Source organism: Neofelis nebulosa, chromosome 1 (genome assembly GCF_028018385.1).
Source record: "Neofelis nebulosa isolate mNeoNeb1 chromosome 1, mNeoNeb1.pri, whole genome shotgun sequence".
In the NCBI taxonomy this organism is placed as follows: Eukaryota; Metazoa; Chordata; class Mammalia; order Carnivora; family Felidae; genus Neofelis; species Neofelis nebulosa.
Window position 1 is genome coordinate 47,282,210 of NC_080782.1, and position 17,774 is coordinate 47,299,983.

The 17,774-nt window shown below is 40.9% G+C and overlaps 2 protein-coding genes across 3 annotated transcripts in view; one reads left to right on the forward strand and one right to left on the reverse strand.

Moving 5' to 3' along the window:
• GEMIN5 (gem nuclear organelle associated protein 5) overlaps positions 1-15,142 on the reverse strand; it is a 41,912-nt gene extending 26,770 nt beyond the window's left edge. Inside the window, exons 1-11 of the mRNA XM_058721131.1 lie at positions 14,895-15,142; positions 13,927-14,087; positions 13,058-13,239; positions 10,065-10,216; positions 9,751-9,870; positions 8,262-8,394; positions 7,195-7,360; positions 6,016-6,228; positions 5,015-5,100; positions 2,343-2,425; positions 521-657 (exon numbers count right to left, since the gene is read on the reverse strand). Coding sequence (XP_058577114.1) covers positions 521-657; positions 2,343-2,425; positions 5,015-5,100; positions 6,016-6,228; positions 7,195-7,360; positions 8,262-8,394; positions 9,751-9,870; positions 10,065-10,216; positions 13,058-13,239; positions 13,927-14,087; positions 14,895-15,060 — 1,599 coding nt within the window. The 5' untranslated portion in view covers positions 15,061-15,142. The remainder of the gene's footprint in view (positions 1-520; positions 658-2,342; positions 2,426-5,014; positions 5,101-6,015; positions 6,229-7,194; positions 7,361-8,261; positions 8,395-9,750; positions 9,871-10,064; positions 10,217-13,057; positions 13,240-13,926; positions 14,088-14,894) is intronic.
• A 1,274-nt stretch (positions 15,143-16,416) lies between these two features.
• Positions 16,417-17,774, forward strand: part of MRPL22 (mitochondrial ribosomal protein L22) — a 34,471-nt gene continuing 33,113 nt past the window's right edge. Inside the window, exons 1-2 of one of the 2 annotated variants that reach the window (XM_058721176.1) lie at positions 16,417-16,546; positions 16,626-16,668. The gene's annotated coding sequence lies outside the window, so the exon portion shown is untranslated. The remainder of the gene's footprint in view (positions 16,547-16,625; positions 16,669-17,774) is intronic. The other variant, XM_058721184.1, reaches the window with a different exon arrangement.

Below are 17,774 nucleotides of genomic sequence, written 5' to 3' on the forward strand. Positions count from 1 at the left end.
AAAAGACAGTTCTGACATTGATAAAATGGTAAGGCAAAAGTGATTAAATGTGGATATCTGGGTCAAGGATAAAAGGGAATTATTTGTATTATTTTTGTGTAAATGTGTTAATTATTTCAGTAAAAAATGGAAAATTAAAATGGCAATTCTGTCTTGAGCAAAATACCTTCTAGCCACACTTGGCCACCATATTATAGTTATCTTTACCAAGGTCTCACTCTGGAGTAAGTAGCTGGCCTAAAAAGGATGCTTCATATCCAAGATCTGAAAGTTTATCATAAATCACCATGGCAATTGAGACAAACTTTTTTTTTTTTTTGTGGTTAACTTCCTTGCTTTACTCAGGTATAAAGACTTCTACATTATGTTTTATAAATCACAAATTCACTGAAGCTCTTAAGAACATCTAAGAAATCTGAGTGAGCATGATGGATGTCTTTAATAATGGCATTTATTATGCAAAATGGGAAACCAAGAAGATGTAGAGACTTGGAGAAGACTTTACATCATAAGAACTCACTTTGATTGAATTGGTGTCCCTGATTAGTTTGTTGATGTCATAGGCCTCTCCACCAAGCTTCCAAGGGTTATGCTGTAAGACAATCCCTTCCCCTCCACAGCTGTATAAAGTAAGGGAAGGTCTGTCTCCTTCTCCTCCTAAGTGAGGTAAGAAAAGAAAGCTTATCATTTTTGCAATTCAGCAGCTTAACGACTGGTTACTACAGTACAAGTATAGCATAGTCTGAGTTGTTTTAAAAGAATTATATTAACACACCAGAATAAAGTCACTATTCTTTGTATATGAACACAGTTGTTGGGAGGAGTAAAAAGACACTAAATCTAAACTAGTATTTCTTTTTTAATTTTTTTTTCAACGTTTTTTATTTATTTTTGGGACAGAGAGAGACAGAGCATGAACGGGGGAGGGGCAGAGAGAGAGGGAGACACAGAATCGGAAACAGGCTCCAGGCTCCGAGCCATCAGCCCAGAGCCTGACGCGGGGCTCGAACTCAGGGACCGCGAGATCGTGACCTGGTTGAAGTCGGACGCTTAACCGACTGCGCCACCCAGGCGCCCCTAAACTAGTATTTCTAATGTAACAGATCTGCTTTAAACACTCTTCTGCCATTCAAATAGTACGGGTGCCAAAGTTGGGGTCAAAAAACATGTTCTCAGTGTTTATGAGAATTTGCCTTTTGTTTCAGAAATGAGCACCCTACTCTTTGGGCATTTAAATATATGGAGCTGCAGGCTTTCCTATGACTAACTCTAAGTTATAGGAAGTCACAAGCTGTCCTCAGAGCAATGATTTCTTTAGTATTATGGCAATCTTCTTGTTGACCTTTAACAAGCAAACAGTGGTTCTTGTTGGTTTCTGTAAGGACAAGTTTCATTTTCACTACTGCTAGAACTATGCCTGGTGCAAATCAAGAATCCAGTAAACAGTTGTTAAATGAATGAAGGAATGAACTACAACTACGGGGCTGCTTGAGTTCTCATGACTTCCATTATCCTCTCTGTGTAGTGCAATTACTATGGAAATGGACAGATGTTTCATTATAGCTGGTTAAGAAAAGTTAAGCAAAAACATCTGAATACACTGACTGATTTTTTTTTTTAAGTTTATTTATTTTGAAAGAGAGAGGGAGGGAGGGAGTGCATGCATGAGTGGGAGAGGGGCAGAGGGAGAATCCCATGCAGGCTCTGTACTGTCAGCGTGGAGCCCGACATGGGCTCCCATGAACTGTGAGATCATGACCTGAACTGAAATGAAGAGTCAGATGCTAGACCAGCTGAGCCATCCAAGCACCCCATGAATGCACTTATTTTAAAAGATACTCTGAAAGACCTATCTCTTTAGGGATAAGAAAGAGAGGGCTGAGCAGCCAGAAGAGGGAAAGGGTCAGAATACAGTAAAGACAAGAGATCATTTCAGGAATTCTAAGTTTGCTGTAACTATAGGTGAAAACAGATAATCATTACTGCATTACTATAGTTAAATAATATTCTAATTCTGATCAAATTAAAAAGTGATAGCAAATTTTGGTGAACAAATTTTAGGTTGGATACCAGGAGCCAACATGAGACAACTACATGCACAATGGAAAAATTCAGCTAGAAGAGACCAAATAATGCTTAAGAGTTTGGGGATGCTTAATATGGGCGAATGATTTCTAACATCACCTGCTATGACTGCCCTCATGGACCTCTGGGGACACAGTAGTCTGCATAAGCAGTCACTGCACTAGAATATTTGTAACTTTCCAGCTTGAGTGTCTTACAATTAAATTAAAAGAAAGAGAATACTCTCATGTTTGCTAGAGAATGGCTCAGATACTCACCGAGTGAAATGGGGGGCAGTGGTGGCCCCCAGGCTAAAGTGTACACAGTCTTCTTATGATACGTGCTGGAAATCTGTGGCGGTCTGGAGGGAAGGGGGATTACAAAGAAAGATTTAAACAGAAGACACAGTGGAAAACAGACCCATCTTTTTCTAAAAGCTCCCTTATTAGTTGCTGATGGTAGAGAAAAGCAATTTAACAGCATCCTTCTCCAAATAGCTGATTGTAGAGAAGCAAACACTTCAATCATATACCATGTAATGATATCTACTACCAAAATGATAAAGTCCCAAACACACTTTACCCAGAAAAAAATATTATCCCCCCCCCCAAATCTGGCCAGTTTGTAATAACTTTCCCCCCCCGTCTCTCCGAGTTGCCCACTTTACTTAAATGTCACATATTCTAATATTACTGTAGTTATAAGCACTGTAAAGGCTATCACAACTGAAGAAATACTGAACAAGGCAGAAAATGCAAACTAGTCAGCCCAGAACTAAGGTTACTGCTAAGCATATACAGTCATCATATAAATATAACCCATCTCACCTTCAGATAAAAGACTAGAAGTCATTTTAGGCTTACCCTGTCATTAATATCATATTCTTAAACTAAGACAAGATTTTAGAATAGTTCAGTTTTAAAGTTTTTGTAAGAAAACTTGCTCTTGAGGGTAATTTTGAAGGCTGTGGTGATTAATGACATGTGAGGTGTCAGTAATGGACAGTGTGGCTGTTACCTTTACTGTAAACTGTATTCTTTGTAGGATTTGAGAATTCCAGGAATCCAGAACCTATGACAAAACTAGCTGCTGACTTATTTATTTCTATGTTTCTGGCACATTTGTTGTTGTCATTCTAGACAATAAACCCCAATTTCTCTGGGCTGAAAGAAACAGAATAAGTATCTGTGGCTGAATGCCTAACAGTGTATCTAGGGCAGCACCCTTCCTTCTACTACACACCTCATAATAACCAGAAGATAGTAATTTCATAGAATTAGTCGGTTTTGTGATGACATATAGTTTTATTTTCTTACATGCCTCTTTGCAATAGTGTATTATTTTTTGAGAATTGAAAGTGGAGTTTACCAGCTGCAGAACAAAAGAATGCAGGTAACTAAGTGCATGTAGGTTCACATGTGTACCTCAAAATTGCATCTAAAAAGGTTAACTCTGAGTATAGTAAATAATTCTTAGTTAGAAATGAATGATCTGGAACAGGTGGGCAAACTTACCCTGTACAAGGACAGACAGTAAATATCTAAGGCTTTTTGAGCCTTGAGGTCTCTGTCATAACTCCCCCACCCTGCTCTGGTAGTGTGAAAGCAGGCTCCGATAAGGTGTAAACAAATGAGTGTGGCTGGGTTCCAATAAGAGCTTTGTTTATGGACACTGAAATCTGAATTTTATTTAATTTTCATGTGATGAAATATTCTTTAATATTTTCTGAATAATTTAAAAAGGTAGAACCATTCTTAATTCATGAGCCATGGCTCCCCAATCCCTGGTCTAGAACAGTGCTGCTCAGTAAGCACTGGGCCTTGTGCACTTGAAATGTGGCTCATGAGACCAAGGAACTGAACTTCTCATTTTATTAAATTTTAGTTCTTTTAACTGTAAATAGCTACATGTGGCTATCAAACTGAATGGTGCAGGTATGGAATCTACTCAAGCATCTAGGATAACTGTGTTCAACAGTTGCATAATGTGAGTTTTATGTATGAACCACATAGGCATCTTAAAACTTTCTTGTAGCCACATTAACAGAAGCAAAAGAAATAAGTGAAATTCAATTTTAATAATGTATTTTATTTAGTTCAATATACAGAAGTATTATCTTTTAAAATATAATCAAAATAATTACTGAGACATTTTAATTTGGAGGCGGGGGAGGGACTATCTCTGAACTCTGGCACACATTTTACACTGACAGCATATCCCAGTAGTCCCCTTGGCTAAGGACAACCAGAATGGACGATGAAGCTCAATACATAACTTCTAGTTTACAGGACATATAGGGAATACTGAAATGAGTTAGAAGTCAACACAAAGACCAAAATGTAAAATATTCTACAAAAAAACTTACCCAGAATCTTCAAACTGAAAAGGCAAATGTTATGAAAGAAGTGGGGGGTGGTATTCTAGAATAAGAGAGACTAAAGAGACCTAACAAAATGCAGTGTGTGAACCCAAACTAAAAATGAATTTGAAAAAGAAAAAAATAGCTAGGAAAAGCATTTTTGGCTCAATTGAGGAAATCTGTACATTGACTGGATATTAGATATTACAGAATTACTGTTAATTTTAAGTGTGCAAAAATAAGGCAAGTATGGCAAACTGTTAACAGTTGGTGAATCTAGATGGAAGGCAGAGATGTTCTCTGTACTACGCTTTCAACGTTCATGGATGCCTGAAAACTTTTGTTAAGAAAAGCTGAGGGAAAAAATAAACCAATGGTTTATTTTAGTGGTAACCATAGGTCAGACAGGCTGAACCACCACCTGAAAACATTTTTTAAAAATCAAATTCCAAGCTGTAAGCCTCAGACTCAGAGCCAGAATCTGAAAGATGTTTCCCAGGCCAATTCCGACGTATACCCAGGTTTATGAATCAAAATTAACTCCATCATCTACATTATGGCCAATGGGCTAAACAATCTTTTATTTCTTACTTGTTGGAGTAGGTGTCATACAATCCCACTTTTCCATCATCAGTTCCAAAAGCTAAACAGCCTTCCTTGGTTGGGTGCCAGCACAGCTAGAAAACATGAGGGAAGCGGCATACTGTTAAGGGAGCCCTTAGGTTATCTTTTGAGCATCCAAATGGAACACTTTCATGCTCTTGGTGTCTCCTAATTTAAAAAGTAACAAATTCTCATTTAAAAGAAACAAAGTATTAAAAACAATGTGAAAGTCACGGGTAATCTCACTTGTTCAAAACACCGCACTGCCCATTTTATATCTTGCCAGATATTTTTTATGAATAAAATTAAATATATACAGTTGAAAAAAAAATAGGCTCAAATATTTAAATGATGTGTATGAAACACTGTTGAGTGGGGATAAAAGATTCCAGAATAGTTTAGAAAATAAGATCCTGTTAATAATAAAATTTGGAAAGATATATCACAGGTTGTCAACAGTGCTTCTCTGGATAATGAAAGTGGGAGCATGGAGTGGAGAGTAGGAAAATATTTTGCTTCCTACACTCCTATACTGTTTGGTTTTCTTTTTTTCCCTTTTAATTGGTACAATTTTTTTTTTTTTTTTTTACTAAAGTATAATTGACATACAATGTTGTATTAGTTTTAGGTGAACAATATAGTGATATGACAATTCTGTATGGTCTTCTTTTTAACCACAAACATTTACTGCTTTTAGACTAAAGAGCCACAACAGAGGTATCACTTTGGAGAAAAACAAAAAAATTATACATATTGTTGTGTAACCTGCATTCCATGTTTTGTAATTTTCATTTTTCATGAATCATCAACATCTTTCCACATCAAATAAAGAGCCACATTATCATTTTTAATAGTGTGATACTGTTTATTATGTGTTTATAACTTTATGTATTTTCTGTGAGTGCACATGCAGGTTATTCCAAATTTCTTACTAAAACAACTACTTATTTGAAAAAAAGTTCAAGAGAGCTCAAAGAAATCATCCTTACCGCTGTAACCTTGGACTTGACCCCCTGCCAAAAATTTTTCACATCGTAGTTGTTCTTTATGGAGAGTGTATTCCATACGCGGATCATACCATCTCCAACGCCTATGGCCAAACAGCCCATGTCCACAGGAGAGAAAGCCAGGCTGTAGGCAAATCCACCAAGGGAAGGCAGGGACCAGCAGCACTCTAGGGTGGCCATGTCCCAACATTTTACCTAAAAATATCCAGGGTTAGGGTTTAAATGTAAAAAAAAAAAAAAAAAAAAAAAAAAAAAATCAGAAAAACAGGAAAAAGAATCAACATCTCAAACAGGATGGACTCAAAGAATGGGTAATATAAAGAATATATAATAATAACATATAAAGAATATATATTATAATATACAAATATAATTTATTCTAATAGGCAGTAGGAAAAGTATCTCTTAGGAAAAGAAAAAGTAATAAATTGTAGGCCCAAAGGGATCTTAGAATATATTTATTCCCAGAGATGTTAAGTGAATTCAGGGTAAATGAATAAAACCAGATCCAGGCCGCTCATTTCCCAGAGTCCAGCAGCCTTTCCACTGCACTGTACTACAGCATTGGTAATCTCATTTAGCAAATCCTAACTAAGAATGAAGATGGTATCAGGACAGTGGGAAAATGAGAGGGGCTATCTCAAAAAGCAAAATATCTTATCCCCAGGGGAAGGAGGAATGCTACGTTTTTAATCTTCACTCATTTAACAGAGAGGTTTGGGAGAAAACAAAGTCTACCAAATAAGCCTAGCCTAACTGCAAAACAATGAAGTCACAGATTCTTAAATATAGCCAATTCTTTCTTGGAGATTTCATCAAGAGCAGATGGTTCTGCTACCTTAACTATAGACAAGAATATTTTAAAGCCAAAGCATGATGGTCTCATACATCCTTCCCTGGACACATCTACGATCTTTCACCATAGCTGCTCTAACAAAAAGGTATCTTGGTGGTTTCTCACCTTTCCCCTAACTCTCTGCTGTTCCCACAGTTAGCTCTGGTCAGTAACAGTAACAGTAACAGTAACTCTGAGATTGGGCTGGGCGTGGGGGTGTAAGGCGGGGCGTGAGAACTGATGGATGGTTTGAAAAGCCCTCTGATCCTATCCAATTCCTAAATCACGGGCCCTACAATGGTGAATGCAAACTAAGCAGTGCTTACATCTCTATCCATTGATGTGGAAAGCAGCAGCTGTTTGTCGTCCTCCGTTTGTAAAGGGCATAAGTTAAACACAATTCTTGAATGATTCTGCCCTTCTGATGAAGCACTAAAGAGGGTATATTTCCGTCTCCAGGACTGAGTGAGATCCCACAGCAACAGCTCACCTCTGTGAGGAAAAACAAGCACTAGTTCTCTTTCACAAGCAATCTGGAAACAAGAGATGTGGGGAGAGTGTGGGCCCTCAGTTGCCAAATAATTTCTATCAGTTGTTCTTTTAAGGAGAAAAAAATTGCATATTCTGAAATGTGCACAGAACAGCTCAGAAAGAACACACAAAAACAAGGTGTCACTGTCTATGGGGAAGGGAACCTAGTTGCTGGAGACAGAGCAACTCTGGTTCTTACCTTATTTTGAACCTCGTCAATGTGCTGCACTTCCTCTGGAACAGATTTTCCTAACAGTTTTAATAGTAAAATGCCACCATAATTTGCACAGCCCCAAAGCTTAAACACATACTATACTCTCTCTTTTTTGGGATGGTGTGGGAGAGTAGGGCCATGACCAGCATTTTAGGGGGGGGATTTTTATCTGCTTTCCCTGTACCATTTCATTTGAAATCAGGGCCTTTATCTGCTAAATTCACTTATTACCTCAAACAACTAGAAGCTAGTACTCACTAAATTCTGTTCAATGAATGGCTATAATCATCCAAAGAGATGGGAATTCTCAAGCTCCCTCTTTTACACATGATGTAATTGAAGTTTGAAGGGTCACACTCATGAACACATAGAAGGTAAGAGACTGATCTGGAAATGCAATTTGGTCTGACTTTGGAGTCCATGCTCTTAATTACCAGGCTATACTTATTTGGTATTTTTTCAGCACTGTAAGTAGACAACACAGGTATCTGTCCCATGATTTTTCCATTACAAATGGCCTGTCACAGTATAAGCCTTAGCCCTTGCCTTTTCCATCTTCTATGTCTAGAAAGAGGAGCCTAGGAATTCCTCAAGAAGCTAGAGAGGAAAACAAAATATGTCAGAGAGGGCATGACCAGAAAAACTTACCCAAAACAGCTGGATACCAGCTGTGTTGGTTGATCCTTGGGCCAATGCAGTGTCAACCAAAGGCGTTCTTTAATAGTTGGGTCTATACCCCCTCCTCTTCTCTTCAGAAAGGGCAATTTCAAAACCATCACCCCTGCAGATTGAAAGAAAGTCGGTGGGTGCTCAAGTCGGTGAAAACACACGTGCAAAGTCCCCAGCAGTTCACAGTACAGTTTAAAAGTTTGTTAGTTTGGTTACTTAGAATGCAGACCTCATTTTCTCATGGAAACGTTATTACACATAGTTTTAATACTTGTCTAATTCAGGTAAAACAAACTTTTTATAGGCTATCCTGGCAACCTGAGCACACATTAATATTGTCTGTTTGGGAAAATGGGGTTTCAACTGGAATTGTGAACCCAGGTAGTAACACAACTCCAGATTCTCCAAAGTTGGCAGGGGAGAGTGGCAAGAAATCTAACAAGGTTTAGAAGTTACCCTTCTGGAGGGATCCTGGGCCTTATGTTGTCCCACCTGGGAGTATCAGCCCTAGTATCTCCAAAAGCAGTCCAAAATTCTTTAAAAAAATTCCATTTTCCAAAATTATTGTATTAGTTACCACTGACTATGTTAGAATTATGGCCAAGCACTATGCTATTTGCTTTATATGCACTAAAGCATATAGAGAAAGAAGACTGCTATAAAGACAAAGGCTAGAGTTTTATTATAAGTGTAACATCCACTTTGCTTGGAGTTCCTCTCAATTTATAAATTGAAGGCAAATGTTCTGTTCAAAGAGAGAAGCCTGGGAAAGCCGAATGACTGAGGGTCCCTGAAATTTGGATAAAATGAACTTTAACATTTAAACATGCGCTTCTACACTGGGTACGTATTATTCTGCATTTGTGTATTAAAACCTTTAGCTCTAGGGGCGCCTGGGTGGCTCAGTCGGTGAAGCGGCCGACTTCAGCTCAGGTCGTGATCTCGCGGTCAGTGAGTTTGAGCCCCGCGTCGGGCTCTGTGCTGACAGCTCAGAGCCTGGAGCCTGTTTCAGATTCTGTGTCTCCCTCTCTCTGACCCTCCCCCATTCATGCTCTGTCTCTCCCTGTCTCAAAAATAAATAAAACGTTAACAAAAAAAAAAAAAAAAAAAAAAAATTAAAATAAAAACCCTTTAGCTCTAGAGATCTTTCCCAATCCTCTGATTCAGGCCTTGCCAAGTTCCAACATTCCTATCCTTATAACCAACATCTTGCCTTCCGTGACAAATGATGACCCTTCTATGAACGCATCAGAAACCCTCTTTGGTCCAAAACCAAAGTCAGATGTTCAGAGCACAGGGAGTTCTAGCCCAGGCTAAACTAGTGAAGTAACTTTCTGGATAGAAAAGTAAAGAACTGCCTTCTAGCTGATGACACTCTCTTAGGATAACAAGACACAATAAAAAAGTTTCTACCTCTACCAGTCACTCTAGGTTATATCACAAAAGAAACACCAAACATGAAACTTACCTCGGCCTCTAGAGCAGCTCCAGATTCGAATGGTCTGATCTTTGCTTCCAGTGGCTAAGTAGCAGCCTTTTGTTACTGGAGTTTGTGCTGTGACTTTACCATTGGGAATTGCAGGTTCTTCTAGGGTAGAGATGGTAATTTTGTTTTTAATTTACATGAAACATGAACTTGTCAAAAGAAAAACTAGTTTTCAAGGGATCCTAAAACTTAGATATTACATTTATAGATCTGATCTGTAAGAGCTAAAGTTTTAAATGTAATTCAAATGATACAGTTCTATCCACATTGTTCTTTAGATCTTAAATCATCTCTACCTGGATTTTCCTCTTGACTTATGGATAAACAATCTTCGCCAGGCAGGGGACACCAGGCTATGGAGTGAATCTCATCATCGTGGCCTCGAAGCCTGTGAATAACTTCTCCTTTCTTACTGATGTCAATTATAACCACTATGCCATCCTTGTAGCTAAAAAACAAGAGTTAGAAATATTACTGGAAAATGAGGACAGAACAGTAAACATTCTGACTTAAGAGTTATCACTGTACATTTCTAAAAGGTAAGTGTATTTGGGGGAAGAGGGAAGGGAAGAAAGAAAGAATCTTGTTTTGTCCTTTTTTCCAAAGTGTTCACTTTCTGTTTCCTGGTGGTCCTGACACATTTGTGCCCCACCTCTCCAATCAAGCTCTTGGCACTAAGTAATATTGCATACACTGCCTGGCAGCAAGCTCAAGGTGTAAAGCATGCTTGTGTTTGAAGGGAACTTACAGAAGAATGGTTATTTTTGGGGCCCAGCAATCCCTCTAATTCCAGATGAATTTGACCTAACGCACTTAAACCTATTCCCCGGCCCTTTTTAAATACGTGATCCTATTTCTCTAACTATGAACTTAACAAAAGCTGCAGTACTGTAGCTTCTAGATCTGGATATTTCAAGACTATCATTTTTTAATTCAGAGGAAGCTGAGAAATTCTTATAGTTTTTTCACACACATAAAGAATACTGAAGAACCAGCTTAAGAAAAGAATACACCCAATTACCAATATAGTTGAAATCCTTTGTACGTCCCACCCCAATCAAACCTCTTTCCCTCTCTTTCCCAGAGGTAAACTGATATTGGTGAATTCTGTGTTCCAACATTCCTAGCCTTTCTTTGTATAGATTCCTAAAGATGACAGAAGATGATTTTGTAGGTTTTAAAACTTCATAGAAATGGTATCATGAGGTCTGTTTTTCTGTAGATTGTTTTTTTTTCACTCACTGTTAGTGAGTCATCCATGTTGAAGCATGTAACTCTAGTTCCTGGTCAGTCATTTGTACTATTGGATAGCACTCCCTTGATGAAGACAGCACAAGTTTATTCATTTTCCCTTTTGAAGGGCTTCAGTTTTTTGCTATTACAAACAAAAAAATGACATTAATAATCTTATGCACACTTAAGACAATTTCAGATTTGATGCCTAGTAATGGAACTGCCAGGATGTAAGATGTGTACACCTTTGCTTTACTAGAATGTGCAACACTGCCCTCCAAAGCGGGTGTACCTATTTACATTTCCTACATACTAGACAATCCTACAGGGAAAAACACATTCCAGCTCTACTTATTTTTCTTTTATTAGAAACATTTCCCCCATTACAGCTTTATTTAAAAAAAAAAAAAAATCATAGACTGTTACCGGTCTTTGCAGACACAGACTTTGAAAACCTTCAAGTTATGCAACCTTACAGTCCAGTAGCCAAGCTGTCCTGCAATTTTAATCAGCCCTTTAGGGAAGGATCACCATTTTGAAGATCCTCCAGAAACAAATCATTCTGATTCAATCCTGTGTCTATGCAGTTCCTAATACCTGAAAGATTTCTTCTCGTGAATTCTTGCTCATCTTTCAAGGTTGGTCTGATTCAACCTTCTCTGATCCACACCTGCCACCTTTTCTGCTCCCTCTCTAGTGCCCCAGTGCAACACTGCTGCCACTTCACCTAGCAGGTCACCAATGCATGCATGCACAGATCCCTTCCATTTCACTATTAAGCTCCCACACCTGTCTTCCTATCCTTCCCCTCAGGCCACAGATTTCATGATCCATCATTATGATCACAACTTTAAAAACACCATTAGCTCCTTTGTGCCCTCTCTCCTAGAGGTATTTATTCCACAAAACCCCAAACCTTCCTGGATCCAACCAAAGTCTTTCTCAATCAGCTTGAATAGTTTACTTTGAATTCATAACTTTGATCCATAGCCTGGCACTTAATAGGGACCATTCGTCCTACATTCTCTCTCAGTAAGCTCATTTTCCTATTCTCTGAGAGGACTATTTTCACATCTTTCTGCATGCTTTCAGCCCCACTCTGAACCTGACTCCACCTTCTGATTTATGCCTCACGGAGAAAAGCAGAAGCCAGGAGGATGAAACACCCTCCTCTTCCAACCAGATCTCCAAACTCACCTGCCCTATTTCCATGTTCTCACTTATCCTTTCTACTTGTGATCTGGATCCAGTCCCCTCTTGACTTCTCAACATCACTCCTGTATTTACTACATTTTCCGTGTATTCAGCTCTCCTTCTTCTGCCTCATTTCCATCAGCATAAAAACATGCCCTTATTATTTTCCATTTAATATTCCCTTAACTGCCACATACCTCCTCTGGCTTCATGTCTACGCACATTTGTTCAACAAACAAAAGTTTGCTGTCTCCACGTGTATCTTTGCTACTGTACCTTCAGTCTCGTGAGTCCACTCCCGCCATACTTTCTCCTCCAGCACTCTAGTGCTTCTGTCATGTGTTCAAACTAGTGTGAAAGGACATCTTTGGGATAGAGGTAAATGGAGTGGTGAGGGAAAGGGGGGTGCCTGCTCATGGCAGTTCATGTGAAACAACCTTGGTGATTGATCAAGGTGGAGGCAGAGCCCAATGCCAAAACACTCTCCCAATCCAGAGGGAGGGCTGAGAACCAGGACAGAACCGAGTCCTCTGACACTCGGGGAGTAAATGTTATCTCCAAGCCTGAGTACTGAGGGAGAAAAAGGGGGAAAGAGGGTATTTCCTACATTTGGAGGCTGACTGAAGAAATCAGATATGAAGAATGAGCAAAGTACATTATCGAAGAAACTAAGGAAATAAAAAGGCAGAGAGATAGCGAGGACCTGGAAGTCATAGGAATAAAGGCTACCAAGGACCCAAGGAGTGGTTAATACCTATAAATCATTTCCTTTGAAGAATAAAGGGACAGGAAAAGATAAAGCAAATGCAAAATATGCTCATTAACAAAAATAAATTACCAATACAGAGGGGATAGTACTTACCCAATGGCTACTAAATCTTCATGATGAGGTGAGCAAGTAAGACAGAAAATTGTCCTGGGTTCTATAAAGAGGTGCTGGCTGTCATTTCTGTTAAGCCAGTAACAGAAAACTACTCCTTTTTCATCTCCAGATACTATTAAATCCTTTACTTGAGGAGACCAGTGCAATGCTGATATTGTATGCTTTAAAACAAAACAAACACACACATTTGCTTCTCATTTGTCAATGCTGAATTTTTACCTCATTTTAAACTTGTACTATACTAGGCACGTTGAGGGGTACTTAATTAGTGTTAGTGCCACTTGTTGCCAAGAGTACATTAACCAAATGGTAGAATTTAAGCTCCTAAGGATCAAGGAACCATTAAAACCATTTCTTCCTTTAATAGCTTAATGCAAACTTCTTATTAAGATTAAGTGAGTCTTCTCCTTTTCTACACTCTCTGAAAAGGCAGGTTTATCAAGTAATCATCTGGTTTAGAAACAAGTTTTATTCACTCATTTACAGTTTATATTAGGAGTCTTTTTCATGGACAGAACCAGAGAGTAGATATTTTTTGATTTGTGGGCCATACTGTCTCTAGTGCAACTACCCAAGTCTGCCTTGTAGCATGCAAGCAGCCAATACTTAAATGAATTGACTGTGGTAGCATTCCAATAAAACAATCTGCAAAAACAGGCAGCACACTGTAGTTTGCTGACCTCTGGTTTATATGTTATCTCCTTCCAAAAAAGTTTTGAGGCATCTTATTCTCATCCAACTAATAAACATTATCATGAAAATTAACAGATGGGCTAGCATACTTGAAACAAAAGAACCCTCAGCACATATATCTAATAACGGTCTGAGAAACCAGTAAGCCATGGTACCTGATGGAGTGCATGCTCTGTCACAACTGCTTTTGTCTCTACATCCCAGATTTTCACAGTCCCATCATCAGAGCTCGTGGCACAGAGGTTGTATTGACCCGGGTGATGTGAAAACGTGAAGCCAGAGACCCTTTCGGTGTGTCCCACCAATTCCCCTATGACTTCAAGCAAAACCAGATTCCAGGTTAGAGTGCTATCTGAGATTCCTGGCAGAATCATTCTGTTGTTAGATGGGTGAGGTGGGACCTCACTTATCCCGTGGTATAACAAAAATATCCAGACACTCACAATCAGAAATCCCAAGTGCTGGTTCTGGCTCTGCCACAAGACTTCAGCCCATTTTATCTCCTTGAGCCTCACTCTTTTCAACCGTAAAATGCTGTTGCTATCCCTTGATGCTGCCCGTTCACAGGCTGAGGAGTGGCTCAAATGAAGAATGTAAAAGTGATTCTTACTTAGATCTGGCCAGAGGTCATTTGGGAAAGAAGAAATACCTGGCTTGCCACATCCCAGGGCATAATCAAAATCTAGTTTGGAGCCCGAAAGCATCTGGCTCAACACATTAATCTTACAGCAACGAGTATTCTGTATTTGCAGGATCTTGCGTAGGGCCTGGCGCTGTAGGCAGCCCCTTAAACCCAGAAAGGATTCTAGGGGGCCGGCGCACGCTGCGTAGGGGGAGGGAGGCCACACATGTTATAAATGCCTGGGTCTAGACAGGGATAACTTCAGGGAGTGAGAGGTCCGACGTGAGAGCACCAGGAGGCAGGACTGCTCAGCCACAGCGTGGTGTAGCTCAATCTTGGAGATGCGGACGCAACTAAGCTTAGTGACTGTGAGAGATCTTTCTGCCTACCTGGGCCTCAAGTTTCCCCATCTGTAGAGAAGGGTAGCTAGAAAAACCCACTTAGCGCCTCTGGCGAACCCAAGAAGGGCAGGAAGGAGGGGGCCCAGAGGTGGGGAGTTACCTCGAAATGGGGGCGTCCCAGGGATCGCGCCGGCGCCCGGGCCCACGCGGACAAGGAAAACGGAGGTCCGCGCCGCGAAGCCGAAGAGGCCCCCAGGCACGGCATCACTGCATCGAGCGCAGTACCAGTTAGGAGAGGGCGGCAGCGTGCGCGGCTCCTGCCCCATGATCACAGGCCACTGGGAAAAGACGAACGAGCCACAGGCGCAGACCGATAGCAGCCCCACGCTGTAGCCGGGAAGGGGGCGGGGTTGGCTCGGAGCCCCGCCTCGCCGGGCCCGCCGCTACGGCGCGCGCCGAGGCCCAGGCGGCACCGCGCGCTCCGCTCCCGCAGCCCCCGGGCTGGGAAGAACGCTGACACGAGCCTGGCGCTCTGCCCCGCAGCCCCGCCCGGGGCCGGAAGGTCTGGTGCTGCCACAGTCCAGCCTGGGGGTTAGGCATTTTCACCTCCTACAGCAAGGCACATAATTAAAGGGTTAGTCTAGCGGAGTCACCTCCCCGCACAGCAGCTTTACTTTTTGGACCTGTTCAACTCTATCCCGTCAAGTATTTTTGAACGCTCTGGGCACTTTGCTAACTCTGGAGATTCTTTAAAGATACCTACAGCAAGCCAGGTAGCAAAAAGATAAAAGTTCGAATCAGAAATCTGAAAGGAAAGGAGGAGATTCTGCAACTGGCTGGAAATTCTGCAACTGGCTGCAACTGTCTTGGTATCCAAGGAGGAGTAGAAGAGCCTCGTTGATTGCCAACTCTGTGAAAGGGACTGCTGTGGAGGAAAAGGAATGGAAATTTCAGATTCTGCGTTTACACTCTCCTGCCCCTGTGTTGCTTGTTTGCATAGCGTACGTGGCACTCCTGCATCTGTAGCGAACGAAACCTGAAATATCTATTCTAATACAGAGAGGTCAAACATATATTTGGTTGTGGGTAGGGGCACTAACTTCCGAGGCATCCAGTCCTACACTGAATTAGTGATTTTGCCAGTTATCTGAATTCACCCTAAACGAATCTGTTTCCTCATTGGAGAAGGAAGATGATAATGCATGCCTTGTTGGATTGCTGTGAGGAATACTTGGGATTTAGTGAAATGCCTGCCGGGCATATATGATAGCAAATTCCTGATGTATATTAATTTATCTCTTGGAGGCCAACCTGGAGATTAACAGGGATTAGGACATCATACTTCGTATTTGAGCTGTTTTTTCTTTAAAAGAGCTTTCCACATGATCTCGTGATTTTTACAGCAAGCCTCTGCGGTAGGGATCGTTATTTCTGTTTCTCTGACACGAAAACTGAGGCCCACCCACGTTAGGTGGCTTGTTCACGGTCTCTGTTTTTTCTAATCCTTTCAGAACGTTTGTGAGGTGAAGTTTCTCAATTTCTCGGGATCCTGATGAGTTTCCGGAAACTCACTAGTTTTCGGCCTTTATTAAAGTCATTCATTCCCAGGCAAAGCTGGCCGGATCACATCTGAAGTGCAGGCAGCGCGTTCGCGGTCTCCATGACAACATCGCGGGTGTAAATACTGCTGGGTCTCCTGCAGGGGAGGGCAACCTGAGACTTGCGCACTCGCCTAGTCCAGGCAGCGCAGGAACTCGGAGGCTTCCGTAGAGGGAGGGAGAAAGATGGCGGCGGCAAGACTGGAACGTTTGGGTAGGGATCTCTTAGAGGTTTAGGGGAGGCAGAAGGGAGTGGAGGTGGGCTCAGCTGACGGTTTGTGTTGATGTTTCAGGTGCATTATGGATGCAGAATCTGAGGGGGAAGCTGGCCTTAGGGTAAGTCTTTCGCCTCGGAGTTACAGAGGGCTGGAGGCCTCTTTGCAAGTTTGTCAGTTACTGAGCCCCTGTGCCGCCCTCTGCCTTAGGCTCTGGGGCTGTGGAGGGCAACAGAACGGCCAGTCTCTGCTTGGTTACTCCGTCGTTCCGCCGCCGCCGTATTGCATGGCCCTGAGGGAATCAGGGTAACCTATCACTCAAGGGACATTTTGGATCTCTTTTCCAAACAGTCTCCGAATATGGTTATACTCTCCCAAACCGTGTTGGGAGCCTCCAACTTTTCTAGTTCCCCCTCTAGTTACTTGATTACATGAGCAGGGACTGTGTTGTAGACAACTGAGCTGTACGAAGTGCCTGGAATTGTGTTAAACGCTTTATATGCATTATCTCATTCTCATAACATCCAGCATAGTGTAGGTATTGCTCTACCATTTTTCAGACAAGGAACTTGAAGTTCCCCAAAGTAAAATAAGGTTCCCTCTGTCATAGGAAGTTTTAAAGCTTTATACTGTCTTCTCCAGAACATTCTTAGACCTCAGGACGGAAGCGTTTTAAAGGTTAGGGAATGCAGTTAAATCGGCCCTGGCAAGGAGCCTTTCTCTGTCACCTTCTCCTTGTCCCTCTTTTGCAGTACAGCTATTGATATTTGGAGATGGATAATCTGATTGTAAATTGATCGGTGCATTTGTTGGAATTTATCTTGGTTTAGTTCATAGGCTTTGGAGAGACAGATAAGTTGGGTGTGAATCCACTTTTTAAGCGGTGTGATTTTGGAAAAACTATCCTTTTTGAGTTTTAGTACTTATATGCTATGAGAGTAATATTAGTACCTATGTCATTGATTTTTGAATGAGAATTAAAGGAGGTGGTGCATATGAAGTGTTTAGTATAGTGCATGACATATAACAATCCCACCTTAGATTCTGTCTGCCATTACTGTTTTATTCATTATAAATTATTAATGTGTTCCCATTATATTTAGCTCTGTTCTCGGTGTTTGGGTCAGTAGGCTAAAGAAGAAAATAGGAGGCACTGCCCCTTAGAATTTGTTTATGCTTTGCTTTTTCAGATTATTTTTTATCATTCCACGCCAGCTATGCTGATTT